This window comes from Colius striatus, chromosome Z (genome assembly GCF_028858725.1).
Source record: "Colius striatus isolate bColStr4 chromosome Z, bColStr4.1.hap1, whole genome shotgun sequence".
Lineage (NCBI taxonomy): Eukaryota > Metazoa > Chordata > Aves > Coliiformes > Coliidae > Colius > Colius striatus.
Genome location: NC_084790.1, coordinates 73964960 through 73983523, shown reverse-complemented (window position 1 = coordinate 73983523; position 18564 = coordinate 73964960). Strand labels below are relative to the sequence as shown.

Here is an 18564-nt window from a genome sequence, read left to right as displayed (position 1 = left end):
AGGTTTAATTTATCCCTGTTTTTGAAGTGATTTACCTATATAATTTTTACTAATGCTTATCTAATTATAAAACATTTTAAAAGCTGCTTTAGAAAGAAATCTGCTACAGAAATGTTTCCTACTTCCCATTGTGTTGCTGACTGTTTCCAGCATAATCCTCATATAACTGAGTTATTATTATTACAGAACATAGCACATTAACAAAGAATATGCGACCTGATCTAGGTTGACCTGCTTCTGCAGAGGGGTTGGACTAAATGATCTCTAAAGTTCCCTTCCAACCCCTACCATTCTATGATTCTATGTAATGTCAATATAAATCAAAGCAACCTACAAAGATACACAGAACTGAATGTCATATTAAAAGGTAAAGTATACCATCAAATAATTAAACAATATCAAAAATACTGTCAATAATTACACCTGCTTTTAAAAAATATTAGCAGGACATTAGAAACTGAATAATTAGACTGTGTTTCTAGCCCACGTGGAATATATCAACAAATCAGTCAGTCATTTGATGTAATTTTATCCATCTGTTGTTATTCCTCAGCATCCTTGTACTTATTCTGATGTTATTATCCTTATTCTGATTTGAAAGTAGGCAGGTTTCTTGTAAACTACAAGTTTCCCCATTTTTGATTATAAAAGAAGTTCATTCCTTTACTGTTGCTATGGCAAATTTTGAAAACAGCATTCTCGTTCTCTTAGCATATTACCCAGTGTAGTTTTAAATTAACTTTTTATAATCAAGGTTTGAATTGTGTCTTATACCGTGTTTTTAAGGATTCCTCTAGTTTCTTGGAAACTACCTTCACAAGAAATAAGTATTAACAAGTCAAAAATCAAAGGAACTCTAGAGAAGAGTGCTAAGGATGAGAATTCTGAAAAGGAAGTAGCCATTTCTGAGAAAGATGAAAATCTTATTAGTAATATATGGCAAACGGCAGTATCAGCGGTATCAAATATGGTAAGGAATGTTTTATTTACTTAAACATTTATTGATCTGACATTCAAAGCCTTCCATTCCATATGCATCTCAAATACACTTAATGTGTGTGTCAGTTTCATGCCTTTTGCTCCACAAGTGGTATTTCCATTCTGTGCATTTGTACTTCCATAAGGAAAATGATGGAATCTATGTATTGTCAGCAACTTCATATTCATAACTGACCCTTTCATTCCATTACTCAATTGACTCCCTATAGTCTTCCACAATAAACTCTCCTCTTATCCCTCAATGGAAGCATGAGAAGAAGGACAAGTTGTATCTTATGATGCAGTATTTGCTCAAATCTTTCACAACTTCTAAAGCTATGGTTGCATTTTATATGTAGATAAATTAGGTGGGATTTTCAAATTATTGTTTTCTAGGTTCACTTTTTCTTTTCTCTTTGGTCATCTGAAAATAAGAGAATTTCTGCACCTTTATGGTGTAACTGTAACCTTGTTCTGCGTACTCTTGACTCTTAACATTCCTCACTTTTTCTAGAGTATAGGTAATGGGCTACAAGAATTAAACCTACTGTCTCTCTGTCTTGCATTTTTGATGTAGAACTTTATTTTTTATAAAAAAATCAATCAATTTAGTAAGCACTTTCAGCAAGCTTAGACTATTTAAAACCATAGTTGCACAGTGCTGATACTATGTACTTTACTATGTGTGACTATGTTGTCAAGGTAACAGCTGAAATGCAGTCTGAAGAAATGGGGGAAGAGAAAGAACATCAGCAGCAAGAACTGAAAGAAGGTCTGAAATCTTCACAGACACTGTCAGACAAAGCTATGGGAAAAGGTGCCAAAGATGCCAAAAAGCTTTCTCCCAGATCAACTGCTAAAAAGAAAGGTATTTGAAATTTAAACTTTGAATTATCAGTGCTTGAAATTAAACTGTAAATATATCAGTAATACAGAAAAAAATAACCCAAGACATTAAATTTGGATTTAATTTGTATTTTGAAATGTCAAATGTGACGTAACAATGTGAAAAACTGGTAGGGATAAAGGAGGGCAGAGACTTTTGAATGACAATTGCATTTCATCCTATATATTGCTGTTATTATTACGTAGGAATAAACATTAAAAATAGAACATAAAAGATAAATATTAAATTTTTTCTTATACTGTTTTGGAATTGAATAGTTCATAGAATTAAATAAATTTCCATTAAATTCTACCTGTCTTCCAGCCATAAGTGAAAATATTTCAAATATTAAAGGACCTGAATAGATTGAATAAATTATATCCGAAGATATTTTGGAATTAATTTATTAGCCACATACTAGCATGCATCTGTAAATGTCCATCATTTTAATGAAAACATTAATAGGTTGTAAATATAGAATATGAAATCTAATGTCATATATAGTCTAAATAAAGAGCAGATTGTCATTGAAATAAATCTTGCTTATGGGCCTATAGCAAATGTCCAGTGAGGTGCGAATGCAAAATTTATTTCAAAAGAAGAAATAAACCTAAAAATCCCTGTCTCTTTAGCTTAGCAATTCAGGTAGACTGCTGGAAGGAATTCTGGCATACAATGCTAGTTATACATCTTTCATAAATATTTCCTTGAGCAGGTAGTGGTTTAACTGACTTCCACTTCTTTCTGCAAAAAGTCATAACTCCAGCAGGAAGCAAGGCTTTCTACAGACATTCTACGTAGCAAGAGAGGAGCTTAATTGAGCCCTGTGAGCGTGAGGGTAGCCTGAAATTCAGACTCTCCGTTTCCAAGTGAGAAAGCTATAACTTTGGAGTTACAATAGAGTACAATAGAAACATAGAATCATTTCAGTTGGAAAAGTCTTTAAGATCATTGAGTCCAGCCATCAACCTCACACCACCAACCCTATCACTAAACCCTGTCCCTCAGCACTTGGTCTATGTGTCTTTTAAATATCTCCAGGGATGGGGACTCCACCACCTCCCTGGGTAGCCTATTCCAGTGTTTAACAACCATCTCACTGAAAAAGTTCTTCCTAATGTCCAATCTAAACCTCCCCTGATGCAACTTGATACCATTTGTTCTTGCCCTGTCATTCATTACATGGCAGAAGAGACCAAACCCCACCTTACTATAACGTCCTTTTAAGCAATTGTATGGACTGATCAGATGTCCCCTCAGTGTCATCTTCTCCAGTTCCCTCAGCCACTTTTCATAAGACTTGTGCTCCAAACTTTATACCAGCTTCATTGCCTGTCTCTGGACATGCTCCAGAACCTCCATGTCCTTCTTGTAGTGAGAGGCCCAAAATCGAACAGACTATTCAAGGTGTGGCCTCATCAGTGCAGAGTGACACGGGGACTATCACTTCCCTGGTCCTACTGGTCACACTATTTCTGATAAAGGTCAGGATGCCCTTGGCCTTCTTGGCCACCTGGACACTCTGCTGGCTCACATTCAGCTGACTGTCAATTAGCACCCCCAGGTCCTTTTCTGCTGAAGAGTTTTCCAGTCACACATCTCCAAGCTTGTTGTGGCCCAAGTGCAGGACCCAGCACTTGGCCTTGTTGGATCTCGTACAATTAGCCTCAGTCCATCGATCCAGCCTGTCCAGATCTCTCTGAAGGGCCTTCCTGTCCTCGAGCAGATATATGCACCCACCCAGCTTTGTGTCATCTGCAAAACTTACTGAGGGTGCACTTGGTCCCCTCATCCAGATCACTGATAAAGATGTTAAATAGAACTAATCCCATCACTGAGCCCTGGGGAACACTACTAGTGACCAACCACCAGCTGGATTTAAATCTCTTGGCCAGGCCATCTGGTGACTTTTCCCCCCATCTCAGAGTAGATCCATGCAAGCCATAACCAGTTTCTCCAGGAGAATGCTTTGGGAGACTGTGTCAAAGACTTTGCTAAAGTCCAGTAAGACCAGATCCACAGCCTTCCCCTCATCCACTATGTGGGTGACCTTGTCATAGGAGGAGATCTGGTTACTCAAGCAGGACCTGCCCTTCATAAAGCCATGCTGGCTGGGCCTGAACCCTTGGTTATCCTGTATGTTCCTCATGATGTTGCTCAGGAGCACAGAAGTCAGGCTGACAGGCCTGTATTTCTCAGGATCCTCCTTCCAGCTCTTCTTGTAGATGAATGTCACATTTGCCATTCTCCAGTCCAGTGTGACCTCCCTACTTGTGATTTGTGTGCGTCTAGATGGAGCAGCAAGTCACATACCATTTCCCCATGGACTAAAGGGGCTTCATTCTGTCTTTTTTCCCCGTCTTCCATCCAGATTGAGATAAAGTGGTAGATTTTAGGGTCAAAGAGGACTTTTTGACCATCTTGGATCATGGCAGAAGCACATCTACTCAGTCATGGTTTTCCATTCAGAAATACATTTTAGGATGTTGGTTAACCAATTTAAATCAGTTGTATATGCTGGAATAATTTTATACAATGTTAATCTTATCATGACTTGCAGATGTAAATCACATCTGATGAAATCTAAATATATTGCCATAAGACATCAGAATAACCATCTTTGTATTATCATAATTAGTCACATGAAGTACGATGTATAGTATCAGTTTTCATTTCAAAAATTATGCTGTCTTGTAAGGGCCTGTGTATGAATATATAAACTTAAAAGTTCAAAGACTGTGAGAGGTGTATTTTCCTCCAGGACCACCTTCTACTGCACCCCCGGTTGAAGTCAGTTCAGTTCCTCTAAATCCAGAAGAATTAAAGAAACAAGAACTGGCACTTAAAATAAAGAAAGAATATTCCAGTGCTTTGAAACATGAGGGTATGTTACTGTTTGGTTACTTATATTGCGGGTGATTGTTACTCCTAATTTACATAGTGTAATGGTCAAAGCTAACCAGAAACTAGGGATGGAAATTAGAAAAAAGAGGGTAGAGAAAGGAGTGTATGGAGAAATCAGGAATTCGTTTTAGGTTGGTAGTCATCAGTGGTTCTGCAGCAAATGTATTTAAATTGGAATGTGGTTTCCATTTTTTTTTCTCTTCTGCTTCATTTAATTGAAGATGTCTGTTACCTTGTGAATTCTGATGCTTATAGAAAAAAATACTTTTGTAAAATAGATGGTGCAATAGAGATGATTCTGAAATGTTTAAGAATAAGAGAAATTACATATTTTACTGCCTAAAAACAAGTTAACATGGTAAAATATAGAGGCTTAAGACTGAGACTTTTTCTCAAGTGTTATAAATCTTAATTATTGTGACATTACTATTAAAACAGAGGCAGCAGCAAAATCTCGACTAAAGCTTATAAAAGAAAAAGCTTTAGCATTTGTTGAAGACCTAACAAAGAAAGCAGAAGAAGCTTATAAAGACATGGAAAAGTGGCTTGGATCCAGGTTCTTGGAAGAAATGTCCAGGTAACATATATCCAATTTTAAACAGAAAACTATTTTTTTCCTAACTAGGCTATTCTAGTAGAGATAATTGTTTATATAGCAGCAAAGAATTTGGGGGGGGAAAAAAAAGAAAATAATAATTTCATTTCATGAACTGGAATTTAATTTTGTCTTAAATATCTGAATGGTAATAACTCATTTCTTTGGATGATTAGAATTTTTTGCTGGCAGCAGTGGAGGGAATTATCAGTTCTGCTGTTTTTCTAGACTCCAGATTTAGGAGATTTATGATAATCCACAGACAAATGGTTATTCCATTTAGCAGAAGCCTCTGTATCATTTCAGTGGCTTCTGTCACTTTGTTTTGTGGGCTTCTTTTCTTTCTTGTGCTTTACACATGCTGGTAAATTACACCTACTCTTATTACCACCATATATAACATTTCTGAAAATTATTTTGAGATCCATTTAAAAAACAAAGTTGTCCTTTGCAATTTTTCTCTCCTAGCAAATAAAGTGTGCTTGGGAGCATTCTATGACACTCAGGCTATCTGTCATAGAATGGCCTATGTCCATATAATTAAAGGTTTTTACCTTCCGAAAGAAAGGAGTCGCTTTGTCTTTTGGAAAATATGTTTGTGTTGTACTAACTTCTGAAGCATACTTGAGACAGTGTTAGTTGATCTATGCCAGGGCAATCCCTTTTGCCTATTGCTTTAGTAGGCAATAGCTCAAAGAGGCTGAGCCTCTGCCTTTCAGACAATTTTATTTGCTCTTTTGACAAGAAGCACTACCGAAGACATAGTATTTATAGAGCATCACGTCCTTTGATCTGCTAACTGAGGCCAAACAAGTACCTAGTTAAATGTTACAGACAGCTAATGTCTTTCCCTGTATGAGTTGTACTCATTCCACTCAAAACAGGAGTTCGTATGCCCTTGCACATTGCAACTCTAGAAGGTGCTTTGGCATTTAAGATTTATGGGCAGTGCAAAAGACAAGGCATCAAAATAGTCTAAAGGTGATTCTTTCAAAATTTTCCACCAAGTCTCTTCTGTGCCTTAGATTTGCCTTTTTGTAAATCTTCTACTACAGTGTAAAGTTTTCTTGCTGCCAGAGAAGGAGTACACTTCATAATGACTTTGCTGAGTCATTATGGGTTTGTTATTTTTCCTTCAGGAAATCTTTCAAAGTGTAAACACATCAAAATTTGAAAGTAAGTTATTAGCATTGTGTATTAAAAGTACTAATTGTTTTCTGCATTTGCACTTCCACAGTGTTGAAAAGCTGATTGAGGTTGCACGGCATCATATTGAGAGTTCCAGCAAAATCCATTACAAAATTATTTTAGAAGATGCAGATTTCTTCATCAGTGGTGATATAAAAATAACTCCTGACTCTGGTCCTTCACCACATATTCCACACTTAGACACCTCTGAAGGTGGTACTCTAAGTATTTCACAACTTTCTACGCTTCATAAGCAATTTCTACAGGTGGCACCTAAAGGTAAGATTTTTTTTTCCCGCTTTTTATTCCTGAAGAACTATTAGTTACCTACTTAAAATTTAAAGTAAGGGCTGGAAGATACTAAACAATAGTTACATAACTAAATGTCATTATTGTTATTATTGTTAAAGGTATTATTAAAGGTCATACTACTATGAAAGATCCTGCTACATACAAAAGTAAAGTCGTAGGCCAGAATACTGAAAATGTAAAACACCAGACAAATTGAAAGCTTTTAATGCCTTTGCTGTGGACTTTAAATCTTCAAGACCACATGCTTAATATTCTTTCAAGAAGTGTTTCTGTAATATGTTTTTAAGAGTGATTGGCATGTATCATGCTTACTGTGCTTAAAGATGCAAGTCTAGCTTGTTTATGAATTCATAGCTCAGTGAAATTACATTATTTAAAGCACATTTTAATTAATTTATTATTTTAATGAAAGGGTCTATTATAGCTATTAATTATTATATTCTTCAAGTCAATGTCTGCCATTGGTTTTGGATTTGCAAGTGTTAACTCAGATATATACTTTTTTCCATTTATTGCCTACCTTCTAATTATGAGAACCTGATACTTAACATGCCTGAAAAGACTTTCTCACAAAACTTTCTACTGCTGTAGAAATGCTAGAAAATAATTTAGATAAGCCAGTTTTAAACTGAGATGGAAAGTAGTTGAACACAGATTTGCAGTTTCATTACTACTGACATTCCATATTGTAATTATCATTTTTGTATTATTACCACTATGATTAAGAAATATAATGTGTAAGCATGTACTTAAAGTTTTGAATCCAACTCTTCCAACTATTAAGACCACAAAGGCACAATGAAGTTGAATTTAATTCTTTACTCAGAAATTCTTTTGATTTTTTTTTTATGGAGAAGTTTAAATTCTTTTGAGCATGAACCCATTTTAGACAGGAAGATGTTTAAATCTTTAGAGAAATGCATATAATCTTACTTGTAGTGTAGGGGCATGAGTATGTGTGTAAGCATTCCAAATTCTTCTACAGATATTAATTTAGCAGGTAGTGTTTAATATGTAATGCCATGTAAAAGTAAAAATCTCTACATTTGTAATATTAAGTAGTGTCATAGAGGTAAAAACAGCTACCAGTTTGGTCATGCCATTTAAAAAGTTTTATTTTGTTTATGAATCATTTATTCGTTGTGATTTTCAAAGCTATAAAATTTTGTCTAATACAAACTGTAATAGTCTTCGTGTGTTTAAGACAAAACAACTATTTTCCTTGTACGTTTGTAATAATTGGCAAGGGGACAAATGAAACCTTCATCTCTATCTAGAGTATTGTTCCCTTGATAATACCATCTTCACTAAAATGACCAAAGATGATCTTGAGTTATAATCACGTGTTCTCTGGGACAATGGTAATAATTATTGTTTAAAATAACGTGCTGAAGAACATGCAACAGCATTCTTCTACTGCTTGGTGACTATTAAATCAAGATTAGTATGGAAAGCACAAACTGTGCAAGTCATCATTCAAATACTTCCCACCATTCTTTTATACACTATAAGATCGTATAAATCACATCCCAGATTTCTTAAAGCAGCCACTGCCCTTATCAGGAACCACTCCACTTCCCTTACCGGGGAAAGTTAAATCCTTTCTCTCCTAAAAGTCACAAAAAAAAAAAAAAAAAAAAAAAAAAATCACATTTTTCTGTCTCCCCTTATCCAATGGAATCATAGAATCATCGAATGGTAGGGGTTGGAAGAGACCTTTAGAGATTATCTAGTCCAACCTCCCTGCAGAAGCAGATTCACCTAGATCAGGTCACATAGGACGTGGCCAGGCAAGTCTTGAAGACCTCCAAGGAAGGAGACTCCACAGCCCCTCTGGGCAGACTGTGCCAGGGCTCCCTCACCTGAACAGTGAAATAGTTTTTTCTTATGTTTAAGTGGAACTTTTTGTGTTCCAGTTTCATCCCATTACCCCTTGACCTGTTGCTAGCTACAATAGAAGAAAGGGATGTCCCAACCTCCTGACACCCACCATTTAGATACTTTTAAATATTAATTGGTGTCCCTGCGCTGGAATGCTCAATAGAAAATATAACCCCCCCTTACTAGTTCATATTTTACTGAACGAATGAGAGAAACACAAAAGCATCCGACACATTAACAAAAAAACTATTGAACAGCAGCTCTAAATTAAATAGAAAAAAGTAGCAAACTAATCCCTGTCTTGGAGAACTCTAAACAGATCTAGATTTGGTGGCACACATCTTAGTTGTCTAATTTGTACTCACTTGAGCTGTCCTCTAAGCATTCATAATGGAAATCCACACAAATGAGCGTGAGGCGTAGATTATAGGGCAAGTCTAAATGGAATAAATCTACCAATGGAAATAGCAAAATTCCTAAAGTTGTTCTGCAAATGGAATATTAAGTTTAGTTTCTGTAGTGTTATGGAGATCACATGAAGAATTTTACTTAGAAATTCAAGTAAAACTAAGAGTAATAATGGAGAAATTATTATGTTGGAAGAAATAAACATGTAAATAGTTTTTTGACATTTGGTAAATATCAAAAGAATATGTTTTCAAGCTATGTTTAACAAAATTAAAGCAAAAGATGAGAGTGTCAATGTACTTTACATTGTTTGATATTTACAAAAGAAGTCTTATCAAAATTGTAAACAGTTTTGTGTTTCCTAGGAATTTAAAGTATTAGAGAACTGCCAGTTCGTCACAGATGACTTTGTTCTGTCCTGCATACTTGATTCTCCATGGAAACATATTATTCATCATATTAAGTGTCAATGGACAAAAAATACAGCCTGTGCTGGACCTTCCTACCTACCCTCCTACAATCTGATAAGGAAATACTCAAATTATTATTTATTATTATTATGAGTACCATTGCCCAAATTCAAGGTGTCTCTACAATATTTTTTAATTTCACTAACTGCTTTGATCACTCTGTTAACAGCACTGTAATACTTTGCTTCAGGAACATGCTGCTTTTTTATGGGAAGAGCCATGGCAGTTCTTAAGTGGAGCTACTAACACTTTTTTTTTCCTTTCTCTTCTACGATCCCTTTGGATGTGCTCTGTTCTTATCAACAAAATTAAACTAACCATATATTATATCTCACCCCTTTTGATTCCTTTTAGCCCTCTGTTTTTCCTATGACCACATCTATTGTCAGTTCAGTTGACACACATCTGAATATCTCAATTTACTTCCAAAAGTGCTTCAGAGCATGTAACTTTGTTAATGCCTTGTATTACCAAAGAAGTCAAAATAGATTCTATCCCAGACTTTTGTTTTCCTTCTTACGACTGAATTAACCAAAGGAATTTCAAATTTTGTTTTTTCACAGTCATGATCATCATCATCCATTCCAGCTTGAATTATGAAATTGATTATCCATCAGAAATAAACTTCAGTCAGGTTTAAAATACTTCTATACCCGATAGCCAAAAAATGTGTAAAATACTCATAAAATAGTCTGCTAAGATGGGAACCAGTAGAATGCAGACAACCCATGTCCGAATTGTATTGATATTTCTTTTCTGATTTTACACTTGTCAATTGACTTTTACCGTGTTGCTAGATTTGAAACACGTAGGTATATTAAAGTGTACATCTAGTTATGCTGAAAATTTACCTTTCTAATAGAATATTTTTTGAGTGGAACAGTCAGAATTATATGCTGGTTTATAAAGTATGTTTTCTCTTTCCAAGCACTTTTGTAGAACCAATTCAAGATCTTCCAATACTAATCCTCATGATTTTTATGTCAATAGTGAAGTCCACCTGTGAGCAAAGAAATATATCTCCTTTCAATATAGTTATTTTAAAAAATTGAAAATAAGAAAGGCTAAGATTGGACAAGTCTAGGTACAGTTATGTTGCTGTCATCCTTAACACTCCTTTTTGAATGTGTATTTTTCTGTTCCTCTCCAACTGATTTTTCACACTTGTTTATTATGTTTCTGTGCTACTTATTGAAACATATATGAATGTTTGTCAATGTCATCTTGTACTTTTAAAAATATTTTGATGAAAAACATTTCTACTTTGTGTAGCTTTTTCTGCACTGGTTTGGCTTTTCATTAATGACAAACTTTTATGTGAAAAAGAAGTTAACTCCACAACTAGTACAAGCTGCCTGCCATTTGTATCCTGTGTTCTTTGCACAGTACCACTGCAACAAATCCAACCTTTTCCCATGTTCTCATTTTCCTCCCTCTAGTCTGTCTCCTGTTCCTTTCCATGTCTATTAGCCTCATCCAAGAAAAAAACAACTGTTATCTTTTTTTATTCCATCTTAATTGTGTGTTTTGCTTGCACAGCTATGGATGGTGTGGACTAAATGCTGTGTGTGGTTTGAAACTGAGTTTAGGAGGACTTAGGTCTCTTAGCCACAGATAAAAGCTGATCATCTCCCCACTTTTTCCTTGGTGGAAATGTTACGAGAATCTCTCTCCTGTACCTCAGAACAGCTCTAAATGAAGTTTATAGGACCTTCATAACTCTATCCTACTGACAAACAGTCTAAAAGTTTAAGTGAGGGAGAGCTAACAGACAAATCGATGTAGAGATCTATAGACAACACAACTGCATAACATTCATGTCCTGAGGTGAGCATGGTATGAGTATGCTGGAGGGAGGATTTGTAACGAGTATAATCATAGTTTAGATGGATTACAGAGCTGATGACTCTTCCCTCTTAGCTATATATTGTTAGCTACGTGCTATTCTCACATGCTGTAAGATGTACTGTATCTCTGAAGACACTTACAACGGATTACTTATAAACCTATGATACCCCAAATATGTTTTTTGTAAGAGTTTAAACCCTTGTTTTTTTGAAATAAATAAATTAAAAATTTGAAAAATGTTGGTAACGTTGAAGGTCTGTCTTACAGGGAATCTTGTCCCTGACAGTGGCTCACAGAATACTCTCTGATCTCCGTTTTCCTAATCAACATCAAATTTCTACAGATGGTCACACATCTCAAGAAGCAGTAGACACTGTGGAAGTGTTACAACCATTTTGTCCCCTCCACTCTCTGACCCTACAGTTACAGACCCATTAATCCTGCCTTCCATATCTTTTTCACTCATTCTTGCACCTTAGTGATTGCCTAATGTTAGGGAAGATTTTTTTTAGTCTTCACAGTATTTTAAGAAACCTTCTCCTCCTCTTTTTAGTCTTAGGTACAGTAATTAGGCACATGTGAGAAAAAGTTTCTGTTGTCTAGTTGGTTTTGCCGTCCATGTTTACCATAGCTACTACTTCAGATTAAAATTTGTCTAAAAGAACTACTTATGATGGAAATGTATTTAAACTGCATTTTCCTAACATTTTTTAATATTATGACATTTCAGGATGCTCAGAATATAATGGACCTGACAAACTGTCATTTTTGTGGCAATGGTTATAAACAATTCTCCCAAGTTGTATAATACATATATTAAAATTTGCCCCTCTTGTAAATTAGAAAAGAGTCAGGTACAAGGACTCTTTTTCTGAAGACTTTCAAAGCACCACAAATGACCTTTATTGCTATGATTAATTTATTTGTTAATTTTGCCTCTTTGATGTATGTGTTGCAATAAGGAGGGTGGAGGTCAGATTGTTCTTCGGTCATTTCCTCAGTGCTTCGCTTATACTGTTTTCCAGTGAGTAGATTTCCAGCTTTATTGTCTCAATTTTGCCTGGAATTTGTCCTTATTATTTGACTGCATTCTTTTCAGAGTCATAACCTTATAGTAAGAGTGTATGAAGATAATCATTAAATTACTTGCCAAAAGTGGGACATACACAGGCTCTGGAGATAGAATTTTTTTAAATGACAGCTTATGGCAATTCGGACCTACTAAATATCATAATGACCATCTTGAAAACAGTTTCAGAAAATAATAATGGAAACAATCTCAATGCTTTAAGAGAACAAAATGTGAAGCTTATACAATTCATCTTTCTCAAAGCAGTAGTAAAAGCATTCTTCAAATTTACGTATTCTAAGATCATGTCAGCTACATATGCTGTAGAACACTTTATGTATTCTGTGACAGGTATTTGATTATGTATTTAAGAAATTGCTCCAAGTTAACTTTTCTGTTAATGGGAGATGTTTTGGACATCATAATAGGTTTGTAACTGAAGCAAAAAACTCTTCTGGAGACATTTGGCCTGAAAGGCCACTTTGAATTTCACTCCCTAACTCTGTTTTTCTCTGTTTTCAACATGATGTTGATGCTCCTGCACTTTACTGGTGCATATTCTGACAATTTTCTGGTAGTCAAAAGGAAATTGGAGTCAAAACTGACTTACTGACTTACTTACAAGGTCATGTGTAGCTTCCAAGTGATTTAAGAGCATATCTCAGTTTTCCTTTTTCTCTTTTTGTCTGTTTTTGCCACAATGTAGTCCCAAATTAACAAAATAAATGTGGATAAAACCCCCAAAAGTATAATTGATCCTTTCTGAACGAAAAACTATTGTTAGCTGTTTCTTTTTAAATTATAACCATAAGATCAATGAAGCAATTTAAAAGCAAGAGTAATTCTTCTAGCAAGAGAAAAGTGGGTGACTCAGGGAAAGATAAGAAAGATTTGGAACATCAGAGAATGAAGAAGAATCACCAGTTTCCAAAAATATGGCTGACAAAATACTCCTGGTTAAAATATGATGATGAAAGGGGAATAATGGTTTGTGCACTGTGTTGTAAGCATAATGTGGATTTGGGGGAAACCATTCATAATTTTTGTTCCGGCAGTGATGACTTCAAACTTGAATTTATAAATGCACACCAGAATAGCGAAGCTCACACCTGGGCTACCTGCATGCAAGCTGCCACTGCTGCTTCACCAGATACAACTTCTACTGAGCAAATGTTGAAGACCATTAGGCAGATTTTTTTAGAACATGCCATGCAATTGCTATATTTCAGCATCCCTTTACAGATCTTGACTGTATGTACAAACTGGATGATACAAAAGGAGTGGATATTAGTTCTGTATTTAGAAATGACAAGTGGACAAGAATGCTTATACATTTTATTGCTGAAGTAGAAAGAGCTTTGAAACTGTAAAAATGTAATTTTTTTTTCTGTTAATAGTGATGGAGTCACAGATGGTATACTCAAAACAGCTGCAGTTGTCTACATGCACTTTGCATGTGAAGAAAAAGTCCAACATCTTCACAAAACTGACGCTTAACTAAAAAATATGCAGTTGAGGAAACGTTACAAGTAAATCTTCATCTCAGTCTGGCAAGCCAAGGCTGGTCAAGAAGATTAGTTGGATTTGGAAGCAATGGGAAGGATGATATGGTAGGAGAAAACAGTGGGGTAGCTAAGCTTCTGAGGGAAATTCAGTCTTGTGTACAGTCTGTGCATTGTTTTGCTCACCACCTAAATCTGACTTACAAAGCAGCACTGAAAAATATTCAGCTATACCACATCTTAAGCAAAGTCTTTAGAAGTATGTATTACTTCTATCATAACTCACCTCTGAATAAGAATAACCTCAAAGCCACATATGAAGCCATTCATTTACTCCCATCTATTCCCCCTTGCTTTGGAGCTCCCAGTGGCTTCCTCATCTTGAAACAGCTCTACAGATTAAAGGTTATCCTGCGATTGTTCTACATCTAAGTAAGGTAAATAATTTAAAATTTGGATGTAACTTGAGTTGCTATGGCTAATTATGGTCCACATACCTGACACTCTCTTTTTCTATATTGATTTCTAGGTTGAAAGAGATTCAAGAGCCTCAAACCAGCAGAAAGTCAAAAGCCTTTTACACCTCCTTGTGAGAGTGGAGATGGTAAAGTTTTCTCACTTCTTGTTACATGTCATCACTTTCCTCAACATTCTGTCATGTGTTTCTCTGGTTCACAACTCCTCCGTTGCAGATGTATTTGCAGCTGTGCAGTCAATGCTGGAGACACTCCACATGTATCAAACAAGGTCTGGTATTTCTAACAATGGCACCCTGGTCTCTTAGAATATAATAAGAGTATTTTATAGTTATTTTATATTCTGTATCTTTCAGAGCCACTACAAAGGAACGCTTGGTGGAGACCATTCAGCACTTTCATGGCTACCAACTTGTTAGAAATGAAAATATTTCTGCAGTATGAACTAAAGTACTAAGTAATTTGGTGAAGAGGCTACATGATTGCTTTTGTGATGCAACTCAACATGTTTTGAGAGCAACTGCTATTGGAAGTTTTTAACTATGGCTTAACAAAATGACACAAGGTATAGAACTGTGGTAGTTGTTATTTGAAGTGCACCTACTGATGTTTTTTTAAAGCATAAAAGTATTTTTGTATTGCCTCTGCTATAGAATTTGAGGAAAATGAAGCGTCTATCATAACTAAATATTATGAAGTCATTAGAAGCTGCTAGTGTGAATATAGATGAAGTAGAAGCAGAAGAGAACGTGTTCAAGTTAGAGCTGGTAATAAGAAAACCTCATTTTTGTCTTTATTGATTTGCTCAGAAGGATTATTGTCCTGGTTTAGGCCCATCAGGGAACAAAATAACATTATTAGCTTCAAGTACCAAAGACCTGAGGATTGCCAAAGGGTAGGGAGAGTTTAAATGCTGCTTAAGGTTCAGAACAAAACAGACCAGGCTACTGGGCTTGGGGAAGAAAACAGAAAATAATTTAATGCAACACCAACTAAGACATAACCTTAAAACCCCAAAACATAACATAAACAACACAGAGTAGTACAACAATGAAGAGTCCGACCAGCCCTTTAAGAACACCTCCCCACCCCTCCCCTCTTCCCGGGCTCAGAGCCTTGACCCCAGTGTTTTTACCTACTCCCCCCTTGAAAGGCCCAGGGGGGCAGGGAGTGGGGGTTTCAGTCAGTCTATTCCTGATAGCTTCTGTCGTTTGTCCCTCCTCAGGGCAGGTGGGCTCTGCACCAGTCCTCCCTGTACCTTCGTGGGGTAACTCACACACACAGCAGCCCTGCACAGTCTGCTCCGACGTGCATTTATCCCAAAGGCTGCAGCTCCTCTCTGCCTCTCGTGTGGGGCTGCTCTGCGGCCCACAGGCGCTCCAGCACGGCCTGCGCCATGGCCGCCTCCCCACACAGTCTCTGCCCGTCCAGGCACACTCATCCGGAGCTGCTGGTAACTCTCAGTCCTGCCATGGCCCCCCATGGGTTTCAGGGGCACAACCTGCATTCTCACCACAGCTTGCAGAAGGAGTCTCTGGTCTAGTGCTCCTCCTTCCTTCCTCCTTCTCTGACTGTAGGGTCCACGTGGTCACCTCCATCTTGTATCACTCTTACACCTCCTGCCAGCACTTCAAATTCCCGTCCCTAAATAGTGATCGAAGAGGCGCCAGATTGGCCCAGCCGGGACAGAGGTGGATGTGAACCCAGGAGCCGGGAGAGAGTCCAAAAACTCTACGAGGTCTTCACTGCAACCCACTTCCCCTGTTACCAAGCAAAAGCTGCTCCTTGCTAAAGCATGACAATTATGAAAACACATTTAGTTATAATTCTTACCATATTTTTTAGACTTCAGAACATCCAGACCTTGACATGGGATTCAGTGAACTCAAACTCAAAGAAGTATCCTAGCATCCTGACATTCTTAGTTTTAATCCTAACTCTACCAGCCAGCTCAGCTGAAACAGAGGAAGACTTCAGCCAAATGAGACTCACCATATTGCATTTGCACTCTCAACTAATGTCTAAAAGTGTAATGGACTTTATGATAGTTCAGATGAACTCTTCAGATATCAAAACATTTGACCCCCAGAAAGCTATTAATTTGTGGAATGCTACTTGGCAGAGAAATTGAAGACTACAGGGAGGTGATATGACAAATGAAAGTACCAGATTACTCCTCTGAGTTTGATTTGGAGTCTCTGTAGAAGAGACTAGATGAAAATTGTCAAGTTTTATTTCAGTCTCATTGTAACATATATGGACCCTTTAAGAGAGTACCTTGCAATGTCAATGAGTTTATTATTTTTTTCATGATATATTCTAATGTTAAAATATTACTTTTCCTTATATCCACTGATTAATTGCTACTAGGTGTTTACATTTAGCCCTCTGTACTCGACTTCTAGAAATCTGAAAACAATGAAAAAAAATAATGGAGTATATACTTACCTTGGTAATATGTGGACAGAAGGATGACTCATAACTTCTGTTTGTTCATTGCATTTAACTGAGTGATAATACACTACAGCCACTGGAGTTAACTGTCATACTGTCAGTCTTCAGTAGCTCAAGAAGATTCATGGATTCATAAAACCCTGAATGTCTTTTGATAAACATGTGCAAAATCAATGCATTCTTTCTGTCAAATGATTGCTTAACATGTTGGGTCATACATTTTTTCCATATCTATGTTTGTGGCTACCTTTTATTCTCTTGTGAATAAGGCTGAACATGACCTTTCACAGATTTTTGTCAGACTTCTTCAAAAAATTTTCCTACAGAGGCAGAGCACATCCATTTCCCATTGCTGATTACTAATTGCGCAAATCAGTCTCCTCATAGCAAATATTCTTGCAGCCAGGATATGACTAATACAACTCACAATTTTGACCACCTATTTTTCCTGTAAAAATGTTTGTGAGGTTTTTAATAAGAATGCTGTAGCCTGACTTTTCATCTAGGAGCTGAAAATGAAAATTATTCTAAGATGTATCTGATATCCTAGTCTTGTAATTCTGTATGTTCTAACTGCAACTTTCTACTTGATAATTTCCAATCAATGTAAAGCATACCAGAAGGATGTATTTCTACCATCAAGGAAAAAGCAATGATTTATATCAAAAGATAGCTAAACTGAAATCATTAGTGACCCTTCTTGGTTTCTCCAACAATGACGAAAATTAAATATTTTGGAAGAAATGAATGTGCAATCATTCTCCTTTAAATCAGCCCTTTTCTAAACCAAGATCAAATCTCTACTTTCAATATCAAACATATCTGGTAATTGCTGAACATGAACTGTATATATACACAGATATATTTACGTAGTGGGTTTTTTTGTGTCGTGTACATATTCATTCTACTTCTAGGTCTGAACATTATGTCAGGGTAAGTTTTGAACATATGCCTCATTAAGGAATGTTAGTGCACTCAAGCAGAGTTGCTCTGTAGGGATCAGAAAAACAGATCAGTACTGTGCTTTATATGATTTGTTATAAAAGATCTGTCATTGAAATATCTTTATTTGTGATTTGTCAGATAACAAGTGTTTAGTTATATTCTGCCTAATAAACAACGGGATCTACACTATATGAAGTGCATTATCAGATATGTGGCATTGCTAATTCTATTTTTTTCTCTTAAATCACAGTTTTTCCCTTCAGAGTTTTCAAATGGGAAGATTTTTACAATGGTGAGGTTAGGAAAACATTGAAAATGTGTTCCCAGAATGTTCAACAGCAGAAGACAGAAAAACAAAGTAACAAATAAAAGTATATTTAGAATCTATAACATTGAAGTCACTTCTGTGATGCACAGGGGCAGCATGACATTTTTATTATGAGGACTGAAGATAATAGATAAATTGCCCATGGAAAAGTACTAGCAAAATCTTTGTATCATAACAAGTATCGTCATCCATGTCTAAAAATGGTTTTAAGTTTAGTCAGACAATATGTATCCAGTATTTGTTCCTCAGTCTTTTTTGATTTTTTTTTTTAATAGTCCACTGTAGAATCTGTGGTTTGGTGTATCCTTCCAATTGGTTTT

At 36.1% G+C, this 18564-nt stretch overlaps 1 protein-coding gene across 1 annotated transcript in view; it reads left to right on the top strand.

The window, feature by feature from the left end:
- SPEF2 (sperm flagellar 2) overlaps positions 1-18564 on the top strand; it is an 86293-nt gene that overhangs the window by 45836 nt on the left and 21893 nt on the right. Inside the window, exons 25-29 of the mRNA XM_062018836.1 lie at positions 787-970; positions 1681-1846; positions 4626-4748; positions 5207-5345; positions 6601-6830. Coding sequence (XP_061874820.1) covers positions 787-970; positions 1681-1846; positions 4626-4748; positions 5207-5345; positions 6601-6830 — 842 coding nt within the window. The remainder of the gene's footprint in view (positions 1-786; positions 971-1680; positions 1847-4625; positions 4749-5206; positions 5346-6600; positions 6831-18564) is intronic.